Source organism: Lissotriton vulgaris, chromosome 2_1 (assembly GCF_964263255.1).
Source record: "Lissotriton vulgaris chromosome 2_1, aLisVul1.2, whole genome shotgun sequence".
NCBI lineage: Eukaryota > Metazoa > Chordata > Amphibia > Caudata > Salamandridae > Lissotriton > Lissotriton vulgaris.
Window position 1 is genome coordinate 1,557,748,259 of NC_141687.1, and position 20,623 is coordinate 1,557,768,881.

The 20,623-nt window shown below is 44.8% G+C and overlaps 1 protein-coding gene across 1 annotated transcript in view; it reads left to right on the top strand.

The window, feature by feature from the left end:
- Positions 1-20,623, top strand: part of UBXN4 (UBX domain protein 4) — a 210,254-nt gene that overhangs the window by 64,422 nt on the left and 125,209 nt on the right. The window contains exons 4-5 of the mRNA XM_086954984.1: positions 10,128-10,246; positions 10,631-10,775. Of these exons, the coding sequence (XP_086811110.1) occupies positions 10,128-10,246; positions 10,631-10,775 (264 nt within the window). The remainder of the gene's footprint in view (positions 1-10,127; positions 10,247-10,630; positions 10,776-20,623) is intronic.

The window sequence follows — 20,623 nt, forward strand, 5'->3', positions numbered from 1 at the left end:
CAAAGCCTGGGGACCGTAAACTTTATTTCCAGCTCCGAGTAGGGTCACTCCCAGTAAGATCATTAACGGGCAGATGGGCTGTAACCAATTCCAGTGTTTGCCCGGCTTGCAAGCATGGTTTTGAAACCATTGCCCATCTTCTTTTTGTCTGTATGGCTTACTCAACCCCCGACGTGTTTGGCTAATAGCAATGTGCAAAATGCTAGGCACAAGGGATAGCAAGGTTGCATTAAGATTAATTTGCACTAGCACCTTGCCGGTTATCTCAGTAGCGGCCGCAAAATTCTTGGGGTAGGCTTGGGCAATCAGAAGGAAATTTGCACCTTGAACTGTGATTTTATTGAACTGTGATTTTATTGACTCTTTTGAAGCTTTTAAATAGTTTGTCAAAATGCTTTGAATATTGAATTCTAGAAAATATCGCTCTCTTCTTTCTTTTTTAAATTTGTAATTGTATTATTAATAAGGGAATTTTATTGGAGTTTAACTTGTTTTGTATGGGACCAAAATGTTTTAAAATGTTTTATTGTGCTTTTATGAGCTTTTATCTCGAATAAAGCAAATTTGACTGACTGGCTTCTCAAATTCAGTCAGGCGCCGGGATGATCCTTATTGCTTCAGACTGGGCAAGACAGTGGTGATCTACTTCACCTCTCCAGAGCACCTCACAGGATTCTCCCAAGCAAGCCAAATTCCAGGAATGATTTTTCCATTAAGGTCTTGAATGTTGCAGCATGCTCTTGAAATCATCCTTTTTTTTTTTTTTTTTAATATTTTTATTGAGAGTTCATACCGGTAAATACATATTCATAGAAACATACGTAAATACATAGTTAGAAGCATTACATTATTAAATCAAACGAAAAAGGCGTAAAGAGTATTATACAGTAGAGAGTCAGTTGACATGTTAAATATCTAAACAGCCAGTAAATCATTCGCTTGTAGTTTTGCTGTCCTCCAAGTGGCCACTGGGGCCCAAAGTCGCTTGCCTATATCCCTTAGCTTTACTCCTTTTACCTCATATAATGCTTCCTCAATATTATGTATACCCAGCATTCTGCACAACCACATTTGGAAAGTTGGGGCTTCTGTATCCTTCCAGGCTGCGCTGATTAAAATCCTGAGGACTGCTACGGAAATGAAAACTAAAGCTTCAGCCTCCATACTCATATCTAGTTTCACATCACAACCAATTATTATCAGAGTTGGGGATAGATTAATTTTAACGTCGAGTAGCCCCTCTAAAAAGCGTGTTATCTCGGTTTTAATAGTTTTTAATTTTTCACAGCCATAGAACATGTGTATAAGATCTGCTGTACCATTACCACATCTGGGGCAGTTGCTATCTGTCGCTTTCCCCCAGGAGAATAATTTTTCGGGCGTATAGTATAAATTAAATAGAGTTTTGAAATGTTGGGCCCTGAGATTCGAAGAACGCAGAAACTTCTTATCCATAGCTAACGCTTTATCAAGGTCTACTTCGGGATCTCCCAATTTTTTGGACCATGTAGTTTCAATTTTCCCAATATCGTCGATTGATACGTCGTTAAATATTTTATAAATATCTCTAATTCTATGACCACCTGACTTCAAATACTCAATTAGTTCGAATTTCCCAAGCTGAGTGATGTATGGCCTAATTGCTTTAATTCTATTTACTATCTGTAGGTATTTGAACTCTTGATAGCCTTGTAGTGAATAATGGTATGTGAGTTCTTCTAGCGTTCTGCATTGATCTCTGATCATTATTTGCCCCAGCTCCACAATGCCATGACTCTCCCAATGTCGCCACGTTCCATCGCTACTAAGACTTGGAAAGAGTGTTGAGTTCCAAAGTGGTGTGCGATAATGCATAGTGGGTATATCTAGAACTTTTTTAACAGATTTCCACATGGACCATATACCTTCCAACGTCTTATATCCAATTTCCATGTAATATCTCCTCTGGGTTCTCATTAATAGAAGCCCTACGGCTTCACTTCCCACCAATAGCTGATAAATTGATGGTATCTCCGCCTGCCTGAGAGTTGGGCCCCCCGGATGGAGTAGGATAGCCGTGTCTACAAGGAGGCATGCAAAATGATAGCTTTTAATATCTGGCAATCCCAACCCACCTCTATCTTATGGTAATGCCATATATCTATTTGACCGCCGTATTTTGCCATATTGCCATAAAAATTTGATGAAAATGGACTCAATCTTCTTAATAATTTTCTCGTCAATTTTGAATGGGATTGACCTTAATTTATAAAGCACCTTGGGAAACATTGTCATTTTTATGACATTGGCCCTCCCAATCAGTGACAACTTTAATGAGTCCATTCTTTTTAGATCTGTTTCCATAGATTTGAGAAGAGGGGTGTAATTATCGTCAATTATTTTACCTGGTTCTGCATTTATTGTTATACCCCGGTAAACTACAGATTCTACATACCTTCCATCCACCTTGGCAATTTTTCTAGAACAGAGTACCTGTGTTTTATCCACATTTAGTCGGTAGCCAGACACATCTCCAAACTGACTGGTTATGTTAACTACCTCCCTCATAGCTAGCTCTGGATCTTTTGTAATGACTGCTAGATCATCTGCATAGGCGAGAAGTTTGGTATGAAACCCATTAGATATTACTGGTTTAATAAGCGCACTGTTCATTAATTGTGTAATTAAAGGGTCTATGTAAAGCGCGAACAGGATTGTAGAGCATGGGCAGCCCTGTCTTGTACCCCTTGTTATGTTGATCCTATCTGATCTTTCCCCCATTAATTGAATTCTTGCGATAGGCGATGAGTACATAGCCTGGATGGCTTGACAAAATCTAGGGCCAAATCCCCTTGCCTCCATAACCTTCCATAGGAAACTCCATCTGACGCGATCAAATGCCTTCTCCGCATCGAGGAGGATCATTGCAACCTCCTCCCCCCTAGCAGCACCGATGTCAAATAGTGTAATAGCTCTCCTGATATGGTTTGTGGTTCCTCTTCCTGGGATAAACCCATGCTGCCAGGGGGAAACCAAGGACGCAATGATCCTTCCCATGCGGGTGGCCATGATTTTGGCATATAACTTGTTATCGCCGTTAATCAATGATATTGGTCTGTACGAGCCCGGGTTAGTCTTAGGTTTCCCTTTTTTGTGGAAGATTACTATATTAGTTTCTTGCCAGGACTCGGGTATTATTCCGGTATTCATTACACCATTGAATAGATCTAAGAGTATTGGTGTTGTTTCCTCCCTTAGACTTTTATAAAGCTCTACTGGTATAGCATCTGGGCCCGCCGCCTTTCCGCTTGCAAGTTCTTTCAGTGCTTCCAATACCTCTAACATTGTAATATCTTGTTCCAATAGTTCGATCTGGCCTGGTTTTAACTTACTACCCATGTCTAACCAGCATAAATTTGGTGCATCTCCAGCTACTTCCTCCTGATATAATTCTTGATAAAATTTCCTAAACCCCTCCAGAATTTCACCAGGTTTATCGTGTATTTGGCCCTGATATTCAATTTGTGTCACAATGTTCTTACTAGCCACCTGCCTAATTCGCAGGGCAAGAGCTCTACCTGCTTGCTCCCCAGTTTCGTAAAGGCGTGATCTCTGTGCCTGATAATTTGCTGCCGCCTTTCTTGCTAGTTGTTTCTGGATCTCAGCTTTTAGGGAGTTCACTCTATGTAGACTCTCGACAGATTGAGCACCCGTAATTATATCTTGTCTATGTTGTGTCTCTGCCTGACTTAGTTTTCCCATCAATGCTTCCCTTTCCCTGTTAGCCTTTTTCCATATGTTGGTGGTATAGCTTATAGTCTCTCCTCTTATTCCTGCTTTAAAGCTATCCTACACAACTCCCCTTGATGCACTATACCTATTGGCGTCAAAAAAGGACTGGGACCAGATTTTCATATGTGTGATATAGTCGGCATCCGCTAATAGTTTTTTATCAAACGACCAAGGTCTAGGAACCTTGTATGGTTTATTGATGGCCATATTTAAAACTAGGGGATTGTGATCAGACATAATTTTCGGAAGCTTATTTATTTGTACACTCCTAAGTAGGGTAGACGAGATCATGAAATAATCCAGTTTCGAGTATTTATTAAAAGGATGTGAAAAATAGGTAAACCCGGGATCTCCGGTCAGTAAATTTCCCCAAACATCATCTAAGCCGTGTGACTGCATCATTGACGTGATTGCTCTAAACACCCTTGGCTTCCTACCTATGTATGCGCTGCCATCCGTAAAATTTGCAGAGATGTTAAAATCGCCGCATACTACTATCGGGGTATGCCAATCACTTAATTCATTTTCAATTTGGCTAAAGATTTCTGGCTCGTCTGTATTGGATCCGTATATTGTGCAGATAGTGAAACCTAAGTTCATTTCGCAAATTGCCCATCTTCCTAATGAATCCGCTTTGCACCTTTTGGCCCCCCCTAGCCCCACTTTACCAATTATGGCCACACCTCTTATCATAGAGGTCTGGGATGTACATGACAATAATTCATAGTTTTTAAAATTCAACCAATGTTTTTTGCTCCAGGGTAAGTGGGTCTCTTGTAAACATATTAAATCTAAGTTGATCATATTTAGATATTGTTCAAGCTTCCCCCTCTTTTTCCAATCATTTAATCCTCCTATGTTGAGGGATCCAATCCTTAGTTTAGACATACCTAATTTTTAAATATTTCCATAGCATCAACTTGTCCAGATAACTGATATATACACAATATACATAATAACAGCATGTCCTTTGTTTCAATTTTACCCTTTCATTCGGAATCACTTTAACAGTACGAGCTCTCTTCAGTTTTCCATTTTCTCCCCCCACATCCGCCACCCACCCCACTTTCCTCCCCTCCCTTCCACACCCTCTAGCCCCCCCCCCCTCCTGCCACCCCTTGAGGCAACCTGGGTTTTGACTCACCCAGCTGTTGGTGGCCGTGTGTTCCGCGCGCCTGGACCTGCCACCTGGCCTGATACTTTTTGGGCCTAGTGAGTGTCAACCTTCATAGCGCGAGTCAATAGTTCGTCGGCACTAGATGCCTTATTTTATTTAGTTACCATTATCTTGTTTCATTCTTGCTTCAACCTCCTTGAGATAGGCCTCTGCCTGGATTTCACTTGTGAAACTCCTTGTTGAGCCTTTGTAGATTATTTTTAACCGCGCCGGGTTTTGCAGATAGACCGTTGCTCCTAGCTTTTCGAAAGGGGAAAAAAGCTGTCGCATTCGCCATCGTCTTTCTACTGTTGCATGTGCAAAGTCTGGTCTCACAAAAAACTTAAAGCCCCTATATTCTCTTTGAGCCGTTGGTCTGGCCAAGTCATATATAGTGTCACGTACCAGAAAGTTTCCAAAGTTGCCTAAAAGAGCTCTAGGATATTTTGAAGAGTTCTCTAACCGTTTTGGTTGTATTAGTGGAAAGCGATGTGCTCTGCATACTTCTTTATCCATTTCCCAGGAGTTAAGTTCTGGGAAAGAAGATTTTAGTAGATTGATCATGTAGTTCCTTGGATCGCTCCCTTCCGAGCCCTCGGGAATCCCAAGAAAGCGAAGATTATTCCTCCTTGTTCTATTTTCTTGGTCCTCGGCTTTCATCATCAAGTCCTTAATTATTCCCTCGTGCTCCTTTGCTTGGAGTTGTAGTCTAGCGACATCTGATTCCAGGTTTTCTGCACGAGCTTCTACCGAGCACATTCTATCTGAGATTTCCTGGCATGTATTGCCAACTTTGTTGATAGCTCCTTCCAATTTTTGAATGGCGACATGATTTCTTTGGCTATCTTCCTTTATATCTTTATGAAAATTTTTGATTGAATCAAAGACTTCGCTAAGTGTAGGTTCTCTATGCTTCGGCTATTCATCATCATCCAGGTTGTCGATGATATTCTTGTTTTTTCCCGAATCAGCATTTGTTTTGCGATAGGGGCTTTTGCGTGAGAGTTTGGTTCTCACTATTATTTGTTCTGGATTGCTCCCAGGATCTGTCGTTTCATCGTGAATTATATTTGGATGCCTTCTATGTTTATTTTTCTTTTTCCCCATTTTCTTTGGAGGTGTATAATCGTATAGTAGGGCATTCTTAGATCCAGTGTTTGCCGGTGAAGGTGCTTTTTTGTCCAGTTCCTCCTGTTTGTGATTGTCACCAAGGTCAGTCTCTTCACTGGATTTGCTGGATTCACTGGAGATTGATATTCCTGTCTCATAGATCTCTGATTCAGAGCTATCGGAGACTTCTGCTGAGACGTATTCCTCCGTCACACGGTTTATTTTCGAGACTTCTTCTGAAGTACTGCCTTTCACCAATAGGTTAGTTTTTAAGTCTGAGTCTATGTTGGGGCGAGATCCGCTTTCTTCTCTCAAATTTTCATGTTCTAGATGTTCTACTAGGACTGCTGAGACTAAAACCTCAGATGCCGCAATGATGGTCTTATTTTGTAATCCTTGTAGATCCATTGTATATGGTGCATTTTCATTAAGTGGGCTATTCTGGTGTCTCTCTTTAATTGCTGGGCTGAATATGTTTGAGATTCTAGGTTGGGAACCTGTTGAGTGCCCAGTTATGTTGGCCGTGGCTTTTAAATTTTTGATCGTCTGTAATCTTTTGGCCTTTTTCTCCAGTAGGTCAAGATTCTCTCTGCTTGTCAATTCTTTTTCTTTTTCTGCTTCTTTTACTCTCTGTTTCTCCTTGACTTTCTTTTTTGATTTCTCGGCTTCCTTGTGCAGTTTCTGTTCAATCTGTCCGGTCTCATTGTTTCTATCTTTTCCATCAGTCTTGATAGCTCTTGTTTTGCCATCATCGTTATCCTCGTCGTTATTTTCCATCGCTTTGTAACCCCTAGTTTCGGGTCTTCTCTGTGTTTCTTTTTTCTTCTGAGATCCTTGTGAATTATAACTCTCTTTGGTATTTCCTCGGTCATCTGAGTTTTCTGCCCTTTCTTGACTTTCTTGTATTTCTTCTTTTTCATGATCTTGATCACCCTCACCCTCTACTCCTTGAGCCTGGGCCTTTGCTTTTGGTTTTGTCTCGGTTATCTTATCATTCTTTATACCAGTTTGATTCTGTTTTAAAGTTTGATTTAGATCTTGAGTATCAAGTTCGCTGGTTTTGTCACTGGTTTTATCCTTATTTTTGTTTTTATCTTTTTCTTTGATCTTCTCGATGTCTTTCTCCATAGTTGTTTTGAAAGTCTGTATAGTAATTTCCGTGATATTTACTGCGAGCAGTACTGGGTTACCTCTAGCCTTGAATCCTCCACCTCTGAACCTTGAAGTTGGTTTGAGTAAGCTTGAGAATCCAGCACACGCTCTATTTCTCCTGAGGATCTTAATATCCAGATCTGTATTCTTCCCCAATTGCAAGTCTGAACAGATCTGCTGAAAGTTGTTTCTAGCCACCAGAGAGCCCATCCGTGGCCTACCTCCCTTTACTCCCGGTGTGCTGTTGCTGTTGTATCGTATTGTATATAAATTTGAATCTCTGTTATCCCTTTTTTTTATTATTTATTTATTTATTTATTTATTTTTTCCCCGGGGGTGATTTTGGGGTGATAACTTATTATATTTTCTTCCCCCTTTAATCTCCTTGCTTTTCCGTTATATTTCCATTTTTTGACAAATATTCATCCACCTTTTGTATTATGTCGTGCTGTGCTCTTAGCTGTGCTGTACTCTTCACTCAATGCTCTCTTTTCTTTTATTATTCTCGACCCCCCCTGGGCTTTTCCGTGCATTCCGTGCTGACAACTAACAGCTAACAGCGTCAGCGTCGTCACCCTTGACAACGACGTGGTCTCTTGCCTTCTTAAGACCTGCAGTCGTGTCTGCAGATGATAGATGATGGCAGGCAATGAAGGCGATGAAGCTGTTGAGCAACAGCGAACTTGAGGCGGTGAGCGGAGCAGAGCGAGGGAGTGAGGGAGTGAGGGAGGGAGGTAATGGAAACAGAGATTGAGAAGCGATGAGGAGACGAGGAGGAGACAAGCACCGCTATCGCTATCGATCAAGAAAGGAGAGAGCAGGTCAGCGCTGAACAGTAAGATACACTCGAGTCCAAGAGTCCTTTTCTCTTTTTTTCCTCCCAGTGTTTCACAGTGTACTTTTACACACCGCTAATTGATTCCTTTTTGATGTAGCCATGTACTCGTTTCACGCTTCCATAGTGCGCCTATTGTGAACAGGCAGCACCACAAGCGTCTTGGCACTAAGAAGGGAAACCCGGGGATGCAGGTAGCTGAAGCCGACAGCTGAAAGCCGATAGTTGAAGAAGACCGGTAGCAAGGTTTAGCAGCTCTAGCTGCACTCCGTGTGAACGCGTGTAATTGCGTCTTCTGTCTTATTTCTTATTTTTTTTCTTTTCGCATACTTAGCAAACCTGACTTCTGGTACTCCGGAGCAAAGTTAGTTTATTCCATTTTCAAGTTCATCTAGCCTCAGTTATCCACTGCGGTTATGCACTGCAGTTACAGCCAGCGCGAAAAAGTACCGAAAAGCAAAGTTGAAATCCCCGTGCACCTAAGGCTCCTCAGCAATGGTAACTTTGCTTGCCTTGCCTTATGATGGTCCCTCGCTGGCATACACAATCACAGAGCGTGGCCATCGACAGGAGAGCTTTGAGGTCTCGGAGGTCTGAGACAGCTGAAGGCAAAAATAGATGCAAGACTGAGGCTGAAGAGTTGAAGGGTTGCAGGGCTGAAGGTGACACTCAGAGCGTTACGTTAAGCAATTTCCATGCTCAGGCTCAGGAGCAGGCTCTGCAGCGACCTCTCACACGGGCGCCATCTTGCCCATCCAATATGACCAATTGAAATGATCAAAACTGGGAAACGTGCACGCATTTACCAGGACTATTGCTTGGAATTAGATGCTAATCTAGATGCACTGTTGGTCAGGCTGCACTTAAAACACTTTTTTGCTTAACTGTCGATTGGCAGTTGGTTAGAGTCTTATTGATGAGACTGTTTGGTAGCTCATTTATTCAAGACGCTTGGGAAGGTGTTAAGCTTGCTATTCTAGTGTACTGTTTATGACTATTGATGAAGATCCTACGATGCAGATTGGAAACTTACTTGTTTGTACTTCTAGTTCTGCCTTGAAGGTATATTCATGGAAGTCATAAACAATTCTTCCTCCTCTCTGTCTTGCATAAGAATTACTATGAATCATTTTTTGTTATAAACAAATATCAATTTGAGTTCCGCCCCAAAAATTGCCTCTCAACAACTACCACCGGTACAAGGCATGATGAGATAAGGAAGGTTGCTCGATTCTTAAAATGGTAGTCTCTTTTATTTAATTCTACATATCTACTCCCTGGCTACATTTCCCTGCATTTGTACATGTTTTTAGCTCTGTTAGTTCAGCATGTAGACATTATGCTGCAAAGAGGTCTGCCTTTCTTTATAGGAGATTTTTCACCTTGGTTTCAATACTGTAAATAAATGGAGTGCAGAAACATTTGAAATTTTGGTAAATTGACCAGCTGATGGTCCATAGTGATCGCTATGTTACTGATAGCACTTTTTGTTTGTTTCAGTCCACTATAAATCTCTCTCTCTCCCGTGTTCTGTTGGGGCGATGTACAATGTAGAACTAGGATTACAAGTAATTAACTTTCCCTTGTATACATCTGTGTTTTTATATCTCTCGATTCTTAAACTAATAACTGATAATTTATTGGAGCCAACTTCTTCTTTGGCATGAACTGCACAGGGGCAATTTATTGTTGCATAACGTTATTTAAATAACTTTTTAAGTTGCAATGTATATGGTAGCTCAACATGGTCAAATGTAGAATATTTGAGTACTAATACCTGTAGTGTAAAACAACTCATAAGAATTAATCTTCAATACAGAACTTTGAGTATAGCATAAAGTTAGTGTAGACGTGGGAAAACCTTTATTCCCTCATCATACGGTAACATAAAGGAAATGCAAAGCACTCTAAGGATGTCTCTTCAAAGGCAGAGTTGAACCAAACTGAATATGCTTTTGGTGGAGCCACAGTATGATGTAAAGTGGCTGGATGAGGGAAGATAGACTCCATGGATTATGTTTTTTATTTTCTATTACTAACCAAGTTTTGAAAATAGTTTGCCACAAAATTGGAGTTTATGTTCCTTGATTATTAATTTTCCAGACCCTGTCGTATGCATACCGTCTAGTTTTTTCATAGGGGACAATGGAGTTCCTTTGGAAGTAATTGCTGGGAGTGTGTCTACAGAAGAGCTCGTGAACAGGATTGACAAAGTGAAGCAGGTAAAAATACTTAGGCCCACTCATTAAAGAAGGAACTTGAGCATACATTCCTTTTTTTATTCCATGTACAATAGCTCTCTGAAACAGATGTTTACTGTTAGAATCTGTTGACACCTGAAAGTCATTGATATCCCAGCAGAACAGACTTGTCTTTCGCCGTTCTGAGATCAATACATTGAGCACTACTAAATTAGGTAAAACTACGGTGTACAGAGCTTAAACAAAGGGCAAACAGCAAGATATAATTTGTGAACACTATTTTATGTCCCTACCTTTTATCATCTTCCAATAATTGTATAGAGCTAAAATGTGTTAAACCAATAATAGTTAGAAAAGCAGTGGCCTGTGATAATGGATACTAATACACATATTCTGACTCCTTAGATGCACACGGTAAACAATGATGTGGCAACTGGCAGTGAGAGCCATTCTGCATGTTCAGCTGCATTAAGGAGTCCTACTGAAGCTACCAACCAGGCAGAGAGCTGTGACCCTGCCCCTCCAGAGATGAATAACATCTCTTCCAAAGGTGTGATGTGAGAAGTGCAGATGCACGAGTAACCACAACTACTTTTTTATTTATCTCATATAGAAAGTTTTAGTTCTCTGTCGTTGTTAAAGTACAGCATTGTGAATTGACATATCTATATCACAAGACGATTATGGCAGCCTGAAATCAAAAGTTTTGGTGCTGTCATTAACAACAATGTACCAAGATTAATGTTTCCCACTCACTAGAAGGAGAGCATGAATTTATGGGCCTGATATTCTTAAAACAAACAAATATAATAGTAATTTCACGATTCCATAAGCATTTCTTTGAATGTGCATGAAAGCCAATGAAAATCGTATATTTCTGTGTGTATACCAAACCTTTTTTTATTTTAAATTCTTTTTTTATTAACAAAGAAGAACAAACAATACATATCACAAACATTGACCAGAGTGTATTGGGTGACCACTGTTACATATTTATAGATGCAGACTTCCAGCAGCAACAGCAATGATTAAAAGAAAAGAACGGGCCTAGGCGTCCTCCTGATCCACGCTGGTAGGATCCAATGCCGGTGGCTCACAGATATCGCCTCGATAGGCGTTCCAGGTTCCCCAGATCTTGACCCATTTGCGGGGTCACCCCCTGGACACATATACTGACTTCTCACGAAACATACACCAGTCGAGATCTTCCATCCATTTCCCCGCCCGAGAGGCACCCCAAAGCTGCGCAATATTCCGCTTAGGAACCGCACAAGCGAGAGCCACCCAGACCTTACCATGGCTCGGCAGGTCCGTAGGCTCCCACACATTCAACAGACATCTCCTAGTCTCCATCTCGACTCTAACCCCCCAAACTTCACTCATTTTCAAATGTATCTTGGTCCAGAAGGTACGAACCCTCTCTCACTCCCACAATATGTGCAGGAATGTCCCAGGCATCCCGCACCCTCTACGACAGTCAGCAGACCCAGCCATACCCATCCTCTGCAATCCCGGACCCGTGATGTAGGAGCGATGTAAAATCCTGAGTTGAACTAATCGGAGTCTCATGGGGACCGCCACTTCCTTAGGGGACACCACTGCCTCCCTCCAATCCTCTTCGTCGAGTACGAAGCCATCGGAAACCCACTGACTGCGCAGCAGCACCAAAGGGTCCTCAGTGTGATTAACCAACTTACTATATGTTAGGGAAATCGTCTTAGTGGGCTCAAGACCATCAAGCAAACGATCCTCCAGCGGGGAGGCCACTGGTGGCGTCTCGCCTCTGGGAACAACAGCACTCAAGGCATGACTAATCTGAACGCATCAATACCGTTCAGTCTCATTCAGCTGGTACTTAGCCTGCAAATCCTCAAACGTCAGCATCCTGTCCCTACCCCACACATCACGCACCTGCGTAATACCTATCAAATCCCAACAATCAAACCCCTTTGTTTTCCAGAGCATCCCCAACATCTCCAAACTCCACAGCGGAGTGGCCAATGTAAAGCGTCCGCACCATTTAAGGTTCCTGTTGGCCTCATGCCACACTCTCGTAGAGATTAAGGGAGGCCCCACCAACGGGAAACGACCACGCTTCGCATATAAAACACAGGTGTACTCTCCCCCCGGCACCTGACCACGATCCATCGCATATCCCGGGTCGACCGGTGAGCCGTAAATGGCATGGTTTATAGGGCCCAACTGGGACGCCCAGTAGTATTTCCGGATGTTGGGCACACCGACCACCCGTCGTACCAAGGTAGCATCAATTTGGACAGTGCAATGCGCGTCCTCCCCTCCCACAGAAGGCTACGCTGCAAAGACTCCACCTCACCGAAGTACGACGGCGGCACAGGGTCAAAGGAGTTATGTAGAGCATATAAAAATCGCGGGAGAGCCATCATCTTAAAGAGGACAGCTCGGCCCAACAGAGAGTGGGAGCATCTTCCAGCGCGCAACATCCGCATGAAGTCTGGCCAAGGGGGGGGAACAGGTTCAAACGGAAGCGCACCTTAGGATCCTTGGCAATTTGGATCCTGAGGTAGCAAAAATTGACTGATTCTAATCTCACGGGGCAGTTCTCAGGCACCCTAGGGGGATCTCCACTCAAAACGAAAAGGACCGACTTCGCCCAGTTAATCGCAAAGCCAGAGTACCTACCAAAGATGGCTAGAACATCCATAAAAACAATGAGAGAACTACGCGGGGAGGTCAAATACAGTAAAATATCATCAGCATAGAGCGAAATCTTGTCCTCCCACTCTGAAGTCCAACGCAGCCCTCTAATCGAGCGATCCCACCGCACCCAGGCCGCGAGTGGCTCCAGGGCCAAAGCAAACAAAAGGGGCGAGAGGGGGCATCCCTGACGAGTTCCCTGTCCAAGAGAAAAGTCACGAGACTTATGATTATTCACAACCACCCGAGACAAAGGGGCCGAATAAAGGAGACGGACCCAGCCAATAAATATAGGGCCAAACCCCAACTTCATCAAGACCGCAAAAAGGTAGGGCCACTCCACCCGGTCAAAGGCCATGGTAGCATCTAGAGACAACAGCACTGCCGGCTTATGGATGTGAGACTCGTTCGCCACCACACCATGCATCCGACGAAGATTAAGTGCGGTGTTGCGCCGGGGCATGAAACCGGACTGATCCGGATGGATCAAGGACGAAATAACTTTCACCAAGCGGGCGGCTAGCAGTTTGGCCAAAACTTTAGGTTCCATATTCAACAGTGAAATCGGGCGGTAAGAAGAGCAGTCTAGTCTGGGCTTACCCTCCTTATAAATGACTACTATGTTGGCAACTCGTTGATCGTAGGGCAACTCCCCCCTATCCCGGCTTTCCATATACATGCCCTTCAAATACGGGGCCAATCGGTCGGCGTGGGGCTTGAACAACTCGATGGGGAGGCCATTAGGGCCAGAAGCCCTACCAGAATGGACCCCCCTAATAACCATTGCCACCTCATCATTCGTGAGGGCGGAGTCCAACAATTTCCTATGATCATCCGACAAGGCAGGCATCGGTATGTCGCAAATCATATCAGCATTGTCTGCCTCAGTGAAAGCACTGGCCGAGGTATACACCTCCTCATAATATCGAGTAAATTCCTCAACGATCAACTGAGGATCCGATGTGGCCGTGGAGCCCGCAATATGCAGCTCCGGCACCAACCGAGACTCCCAGTCTCCCTTTTCCAGCCAGGCGATCAACTTCCCCGCCTTGTCCCCATGCTCATAGATCCTGCTCTGTGTGGTGGCGTGTTGTGCCCTCGCACCGTCACGAGTCAAGGTATTGTATTCATCCCGGAGCAGCCCGAGGCGATGGCTCGCCCCAGGGTCACCCCCGGAGGAAACTGCAGTTTCCAAGGCCAAGAGCTCCGCCTCCACTCTATCCATTTCCGCCCTCCTCTTCTTCTTCTGCCCAGATACAAGGGAGAGGACCTCCCCTCTCACAACAGTCTTGTACGCCTCCCAGAGGGAGCACCTTGATGTAACGGATCCCTCATTTTCGCGAAAATAACTATCTGTAACCGGCACAAGTTCCCTTTTCACCACAGGGTCTTTCAAACGCCACACATTTATGGGGGCAATTCTACCAACATCACCCTGTCCCATACACAGCAGTAGCCAGGCGAGTGGTCGGAAACCCCCCGCGCCAGGTGGGCCACGTCCCGAACCAAGGCCGCCTGAGCCGCCGGTAGGAGCACGTGATCAATCCTTGAGAGAGAGTGATGCGCTGCCGAGGCATGTGTATACTCAATAGCACTCGGGTGTCTGAGACGCCACCCGTCTATCAACCCTGACGCAGAATTAAAGTCGGGCAGCCACCTTCGAGAGGGCAATAACACACGGGAGGGGCGCCTATCTAGCTCGCCATCCATGACTGCGTTAAAATCCCCGCCAAGCACCATGATGCCGACGGGTAGAGTAAGTAACATACGCCCAAATCACGAAACGTGTCGAACTGCAACGCCGGGGGGACATAGATAGACACAAATGTAACAGTCCTACCCTCCCAGAGACCCGATATGCCTACATAACGGCCACGATTATCAGACCAGGTAGATCGGACCGTAAGGGGAAAGGAGTTTTTCACTAATGTGCCCACGCCCCTCGAGCCAGACTTAAAACCAGCATGAGCGACAAGCCTATACCCCCCCTATGCAGTGCCATACATCGCTTTCCCATGAGATGCATCTCCTGCAGCAATACCACATTCGGTATGTGCCGTCTAATGAGCTTATTCACCATAGTGCGCTTTATCTTATCGCCCAATCGATTCACATTCCAGCTGAGGACGGAGAACCACAGGCCCAGTCTAGCGGAAGCCATACATCACTCCGAAAGAGAACACAAGATCGAAAGGCACCCACAACAATCCCTGGCCACACAAAACAAACAAACCCACACACAAAGACCCCCAACACCCAAACCCCCAACCCCCACCCTGCACCCCTGCATGTAGCAATTACACATGCCTAACTCGCAGTGTGCCTGTCGCCCCCACTAACCGGTATCTAAAAGTAGAAAAATGGAGGATGACCTTACAACAGGCCGCCCACCCCGACCACACTAACCCAACCACTGTTCCCCCCCCCCCCCCCCCCCCAGCCGATATAAACACAAAAAGAGAGTCACAGACAAAATTAGTCCAGAGGGAGGGGAAAAGAATGAACAACCCCTACCAGACCCCCTGCGCCGGTGGCAAAATGATTGCGGCTTACAGTCTAAAAGAGATCGTTATTCTTCACTGTCAGTTCGGGCCTGAGCCCCGGCGTCCGAGCCCTCAAGTCGGTCCAGCCAGTCCGCGGCACCTCAGGCGCGTCGAAGAACCAAGTCTTTCCATCGTGTTCGATCCTCAAACGGGCAGGATACATCATAGAATATTTCACGTCCCGGTCCCTCAACCGCCGTTTAATGAATGTAAAGCCTTTGAACCATCTGAGTAAATTCTGGGAAAAATAACAGCAAAGCGTTCTCGTAGGCCAACGGGCCTGTGGACCTCGCAGTCTGCAGGATAGCGTCCCGGTCCCGAAAGTTCAGGACCCGAGCAATGATGGGACGCGGGGGCGCCCCAACCTTCGGGCGGCCGCCGGGGACCCTGTGTGCTCTCTCCACGGTGAAAAAATTACTGAGGCCCTTGGGCTTGAGATGTTTCAGAATGAGATCCTCTACGAAGAGGTCTGGGGTCACCCCCTCGGATTTTTCCGGAACTCCCAAAATGCAGACGTTGTTACGGCGTGCCTGACCTTCATACTCGTCGAGCTTACAATCAAATTGGTGTCGGACCGCCTTTAGGTCGCGCACTTCCCTCTGGAGCTCCGAGACATCCTCGAGGAGGCTCGCCGTCTTAACCTCTAGGTTCTTGACCTTCTCAGTAGTTTTGGTGAGGTCAACCCTGATGAGACCCACCTCGATAGTGACAGTGTCCAGTTTTGTGTCCATCTTGCCCAAGGAAGATTGGACCCTAGTGATGGCAGCCATTAAGTCCTTCATGGTGGGATCGTCACCGACCGAATCCCCTTCAGTACCCCCAGCCGGGGGTCGCTTCACTTCAACTGGGGACCCCTTGGAAATGGCATATTTGTCAATATGATTCGACTGGACCTGTCGAGTAGCTTTCGAGGATTTCAGCTGAGGCTTTTCTATGTATCTCGATGCCATCTCAATCGCAAAGGCGGGAGAAACCCACCACTCCTCAGTCAAGAGTAGGCAGGCCCTGCGATGGTTGACCTCTAAGCAAGGTGAGAGGCCCGAGACGTCCCAGCCGCTACCCGGATATGGCAGAGCAAGATCCGACGGGCCACTTCCGGTCCCGGGGGCAGATGTTGTTGCACTACTCCCCGGATGGCTCCGCACCCGGGGTCCCGGTCTTCGAGACCACAGGCCCCAATTTTCTCAACGACGATATTCGGTTGCCGCAGCAGCCAAACGATCCAGAATTACACCTAGCGACTCAGGTGTTGGTCCCCCTTCGGATGGTAGGGACGGGGCTCAGGATATTGTGCCGGATAGTCTGTCAGGATGTGGCGGCCGGCGGAGCCGATGCTCAAGCGGCCATCTTGGTTGCTGGCGCGGCTCCTCCCCCGTATACCGAACTTTTGACTTGAGGATTTTCTGACAATCTTAGGATGAAGGTGAAATGCAACAACTGAAGTATGTGGTTTTGTGGTAATAAATAGTTGTTTGGTGCTCCCTCTGAGTTAACTGTTGTAGTGATAGCACTAAAACACATGCTGTAGATAAACAAAGTTGGTTACACATACCAGAAGATACATGTGTGTATATATGTGTCAATTAGCTTTGAGGTTAAAAAGTGTTATCTGAAGTGTATCGATTAAAAGTAAAATGAAAGCAAATGGTGCATTTGTAACTTCCATCTGATGACGTAGATAGTATTTTGCAAAACGTTTCGGCATAAACATTAAATATAATAGAATTGTTGAATTTAGGCTAGACAGTCAGCTTCATTTGAACACATTATTCAGTGTACCTTGTTATTTGCATAGGCATTTTTAAGAAGCTTTATCGGTAGATCATGTCTATTAAAGAGTCTTTCATCCAAGATGGCATATGTGAAGTGGAGACTGAGGCAACAATTGGGATTTTTTCAAAGAGTTTATCTACGTGTAGCAATTGCCAGTAATGATTCCTTATAAATAAGTACATTCAGTCCAGTGAAAACAAATGAACAAACTTACAATAAATACTAGTAAGCAGAAGCATAGACTGCTAGGGTTTGCTGTATTTTATGTAAAAAAATACTGGGGAAAAGCATCAGAAAATATAATTGTAATTTCTTCGTAAAAATGCCAGTTTTTCAAAAGAAAAAAACATTTTGAAAATGTAACATTTATTGACTACTAAATTATAAAAAATATTAATAGTGGATGTTTCCTGCATGCAGGTATTTTACTTCCACTTGCAGATCTGCATGTAAGGTGAAGGCCCATAATGTAACGTTTATGGCAGATTGGTTAGAAATTAGGGAATCGTAGACCACATAACTGGATGGCAACATAGAGGGGCTTGTGGAGAGATTATGGAGAAAATTATACAAAGTTGGTTTTAAAGATCCCTGGGTATTTTGGAGTTGACTCTGGGTTTCAGACCCTGGTCACATGTTTGAACTGTAGCTGTCTTTTATTGCTAATGGAAATATTTTGTAAACCACTTTCTGTGAGCCTTGATATAAAGTTTTTGCTCCTGTGATTATTGGGACTCTGAGATGTTTTGACTTGTTTAGCAGCTGCAAAGTAGCTAGCAGACTTTCAATCGTGATGTATTCTTCTATAGATAACCCCCCCCCCACCCAAATCTCTCTTGTTGATTTGTTTTTTTGACTTCTGCTTTTGTTATCCAACTGAAATGTAATTTTTGCTGTTATCCCTTGCTCTTGGTCTGAAGTAATATTGTTCTAGTATCTGAGGAAGGAGATAGTGTTTCTCCCTTTTCATACTGACGTTATGTCTTGCCAGTACAATGTTACCTGTGCGCCTTCCGAAGTAGATGTCGGAGACTACACTACACCTACTTACTTTTGGATGATTTCATTGAGAAATGCTCATTTTTGGGGCTCCTTCTGCACTCAATAACCTGTAGGGGGGATATATATATATATATATATATATTTTTTTTTCCCGAGGCATATGAGCTGCAGTTTGTACACTATGCATAGATCGCCATTTGGTGTTGGGCTCGGATGTCTGCATGTTGTTTTTATCTTCGAAGAAGTGTTGTTGTCATGAGACTGGTGACTCATCCTTCAGTGGACAATGCGCATGGGCATCGGCTCCGTTAGATTGTTTTTTTCCGCCATCGGGTTCAGATGTGACTTGCAGCCCTCTGTGTCGGTGTCGTTATCGAACCCCCTTTCGACGCGCAATCACACTTAACCGATGAGATTGTCTCGATTGCGTACCTTCGACGTGCGCTTTCGACAACCTTCGAATAAACTTCGAGGCCTGTGGACTTTGACGCGTGCCGCTGGGCCTACCCGCGCCTGTAAAGACTGACGTAGATGGAATGGACTCGCTTTAAGAAATGTCCACAGTGTGGTGCTAAATTTGCACACTCGGACCTCCATTCTTTTTGCAATCTGTGCCTCTCTCCAGAACATCGAGAGGACAATTGTGAGGCTTGTCTCTCCTTCAAGTCCAAGAAGACCATCCGGGATTGTCGAGCCCGACGCCGCGAGATGTCCCGAGGCACAGGTTCCATTCTGGACATCTTCCATCCAGGTCCCAATAGCCTTCCGGAGCCAGAACAGGAAGAACAGGTCCCAGACTCTGAAGCAGACGTCTCCGACGATGGCATCACCCCGGCTCAAAGGGACGCGAGTACTGAGACCCCCGTCTCACCCAAACCAATACCAATGGCTCCGGTAACACCTTCAGGCTCCGGTCCACACCGTACCAAAACTTCAAGAGACCGGCCTCCGGGCCCGGCACCGAAGGACAAGGAAAAGCCATGCGGCTCAAGCCAACCACCCAGTACCGAAAAGCCATCTTCGGCACGAAAGCTCAGTCATTCGAGTTGCCGCGCCATCCTCCACCGTCACCGGAAAACATTCGGCACCGAAATCGACAAAAGATCCTTTGGCATCGAAGCAGCCGGATAAGGCATTGGCACCGAAGCAGCCGGATAAGGCATTGGCACTGAAGCAGCCGGATAAGGCACCGGCACCGAAGCAGCCGGATAAGGCACCGGCACCGGCACCGAAGCAGCCGGATGAGGCACCGGCACCGAAGCAGCCAAATAAGGCACCAGCACCGAAGCAGCCGGATAAAACCTTGGTCCCGAAGCACACAGAAAACACTTCGGCACCGAAAATTTCAGAGCCAAGACCATTAAAGGACAACACTTCTATAAATAAGCAACCTAAACGAATGCCTCTGGAGCCAAAACAACCCGCACCGAAGGCCTCGGAACCAAGGAAATATTATGTACCGGACACTGTCCTGAAACAACCAAGAACAGTTTCCAAGGTAAAATCCTCGACGCCAAACAAACCTATCGATCACGAAGACCTTTTCTTTCCTGATCCAAAACGGACTACCATCTTTATCACCCAAAGACTGGTCACACAGTCACCAAGCTACCTACAAAGAGAAAACCAGAACATTTGCCACGTGCTCCAGTTCCTCCCAAAAAAATACACATAGCTCCTAATACTTCACCACCACCTTCACCTCCACCACCAGTTAACCCTAATCTATGCATTTCACCACCACACTCTCCACAACCAGAAGATAGTGACGATTCACAGGATGAATATGTCGTACCATTAGACACTGAAGATCCTAATGATTCACCACAGGAACCAGACCCATGGCATAATTCTAATACTGATCCTGATCTAACCAATGATCCAGATTTATACCCCTCAAAACCCTCCCCGGCAGATGACAATGTGGGTCTTGCCCAGCTAATCAATAGGGCCGCCACATACCGTAAGGTCAAACTTCATTCAGATCCTATAGAAGAGGATTTTCTATTGGAGACTTTTGCTCAACCACAAAAATCTACTCATTTCTTACCCATGTTACAAGGCCTTCTTAGACACGCTCCTGAGGTGTTCAAAGACCCAGTTAGAGCTAGGGTTCTTAACCCCATAGTAGAGCAGAAATACAAAGCCACTCCAACTGACCCTATATACATCAAGGGCCATCTTACCTTAGATTCACTGGTTGTAGCCAATGCACGCAAGAGGGCAAACTCTCAGGGGTCAGGTGACACACCACCTCCTGAGAAAGAACCTAAATTATTAGACGTGTCAGGTAAATGTATGGCATCTCAAGCTGCAAACTCATAGAGAATAGAAAACGCACAAGCCCTTCTAGTAAGATACGAAAGGGCCCACTATGATGAGCTGGAAAAGCTCATTCACATCT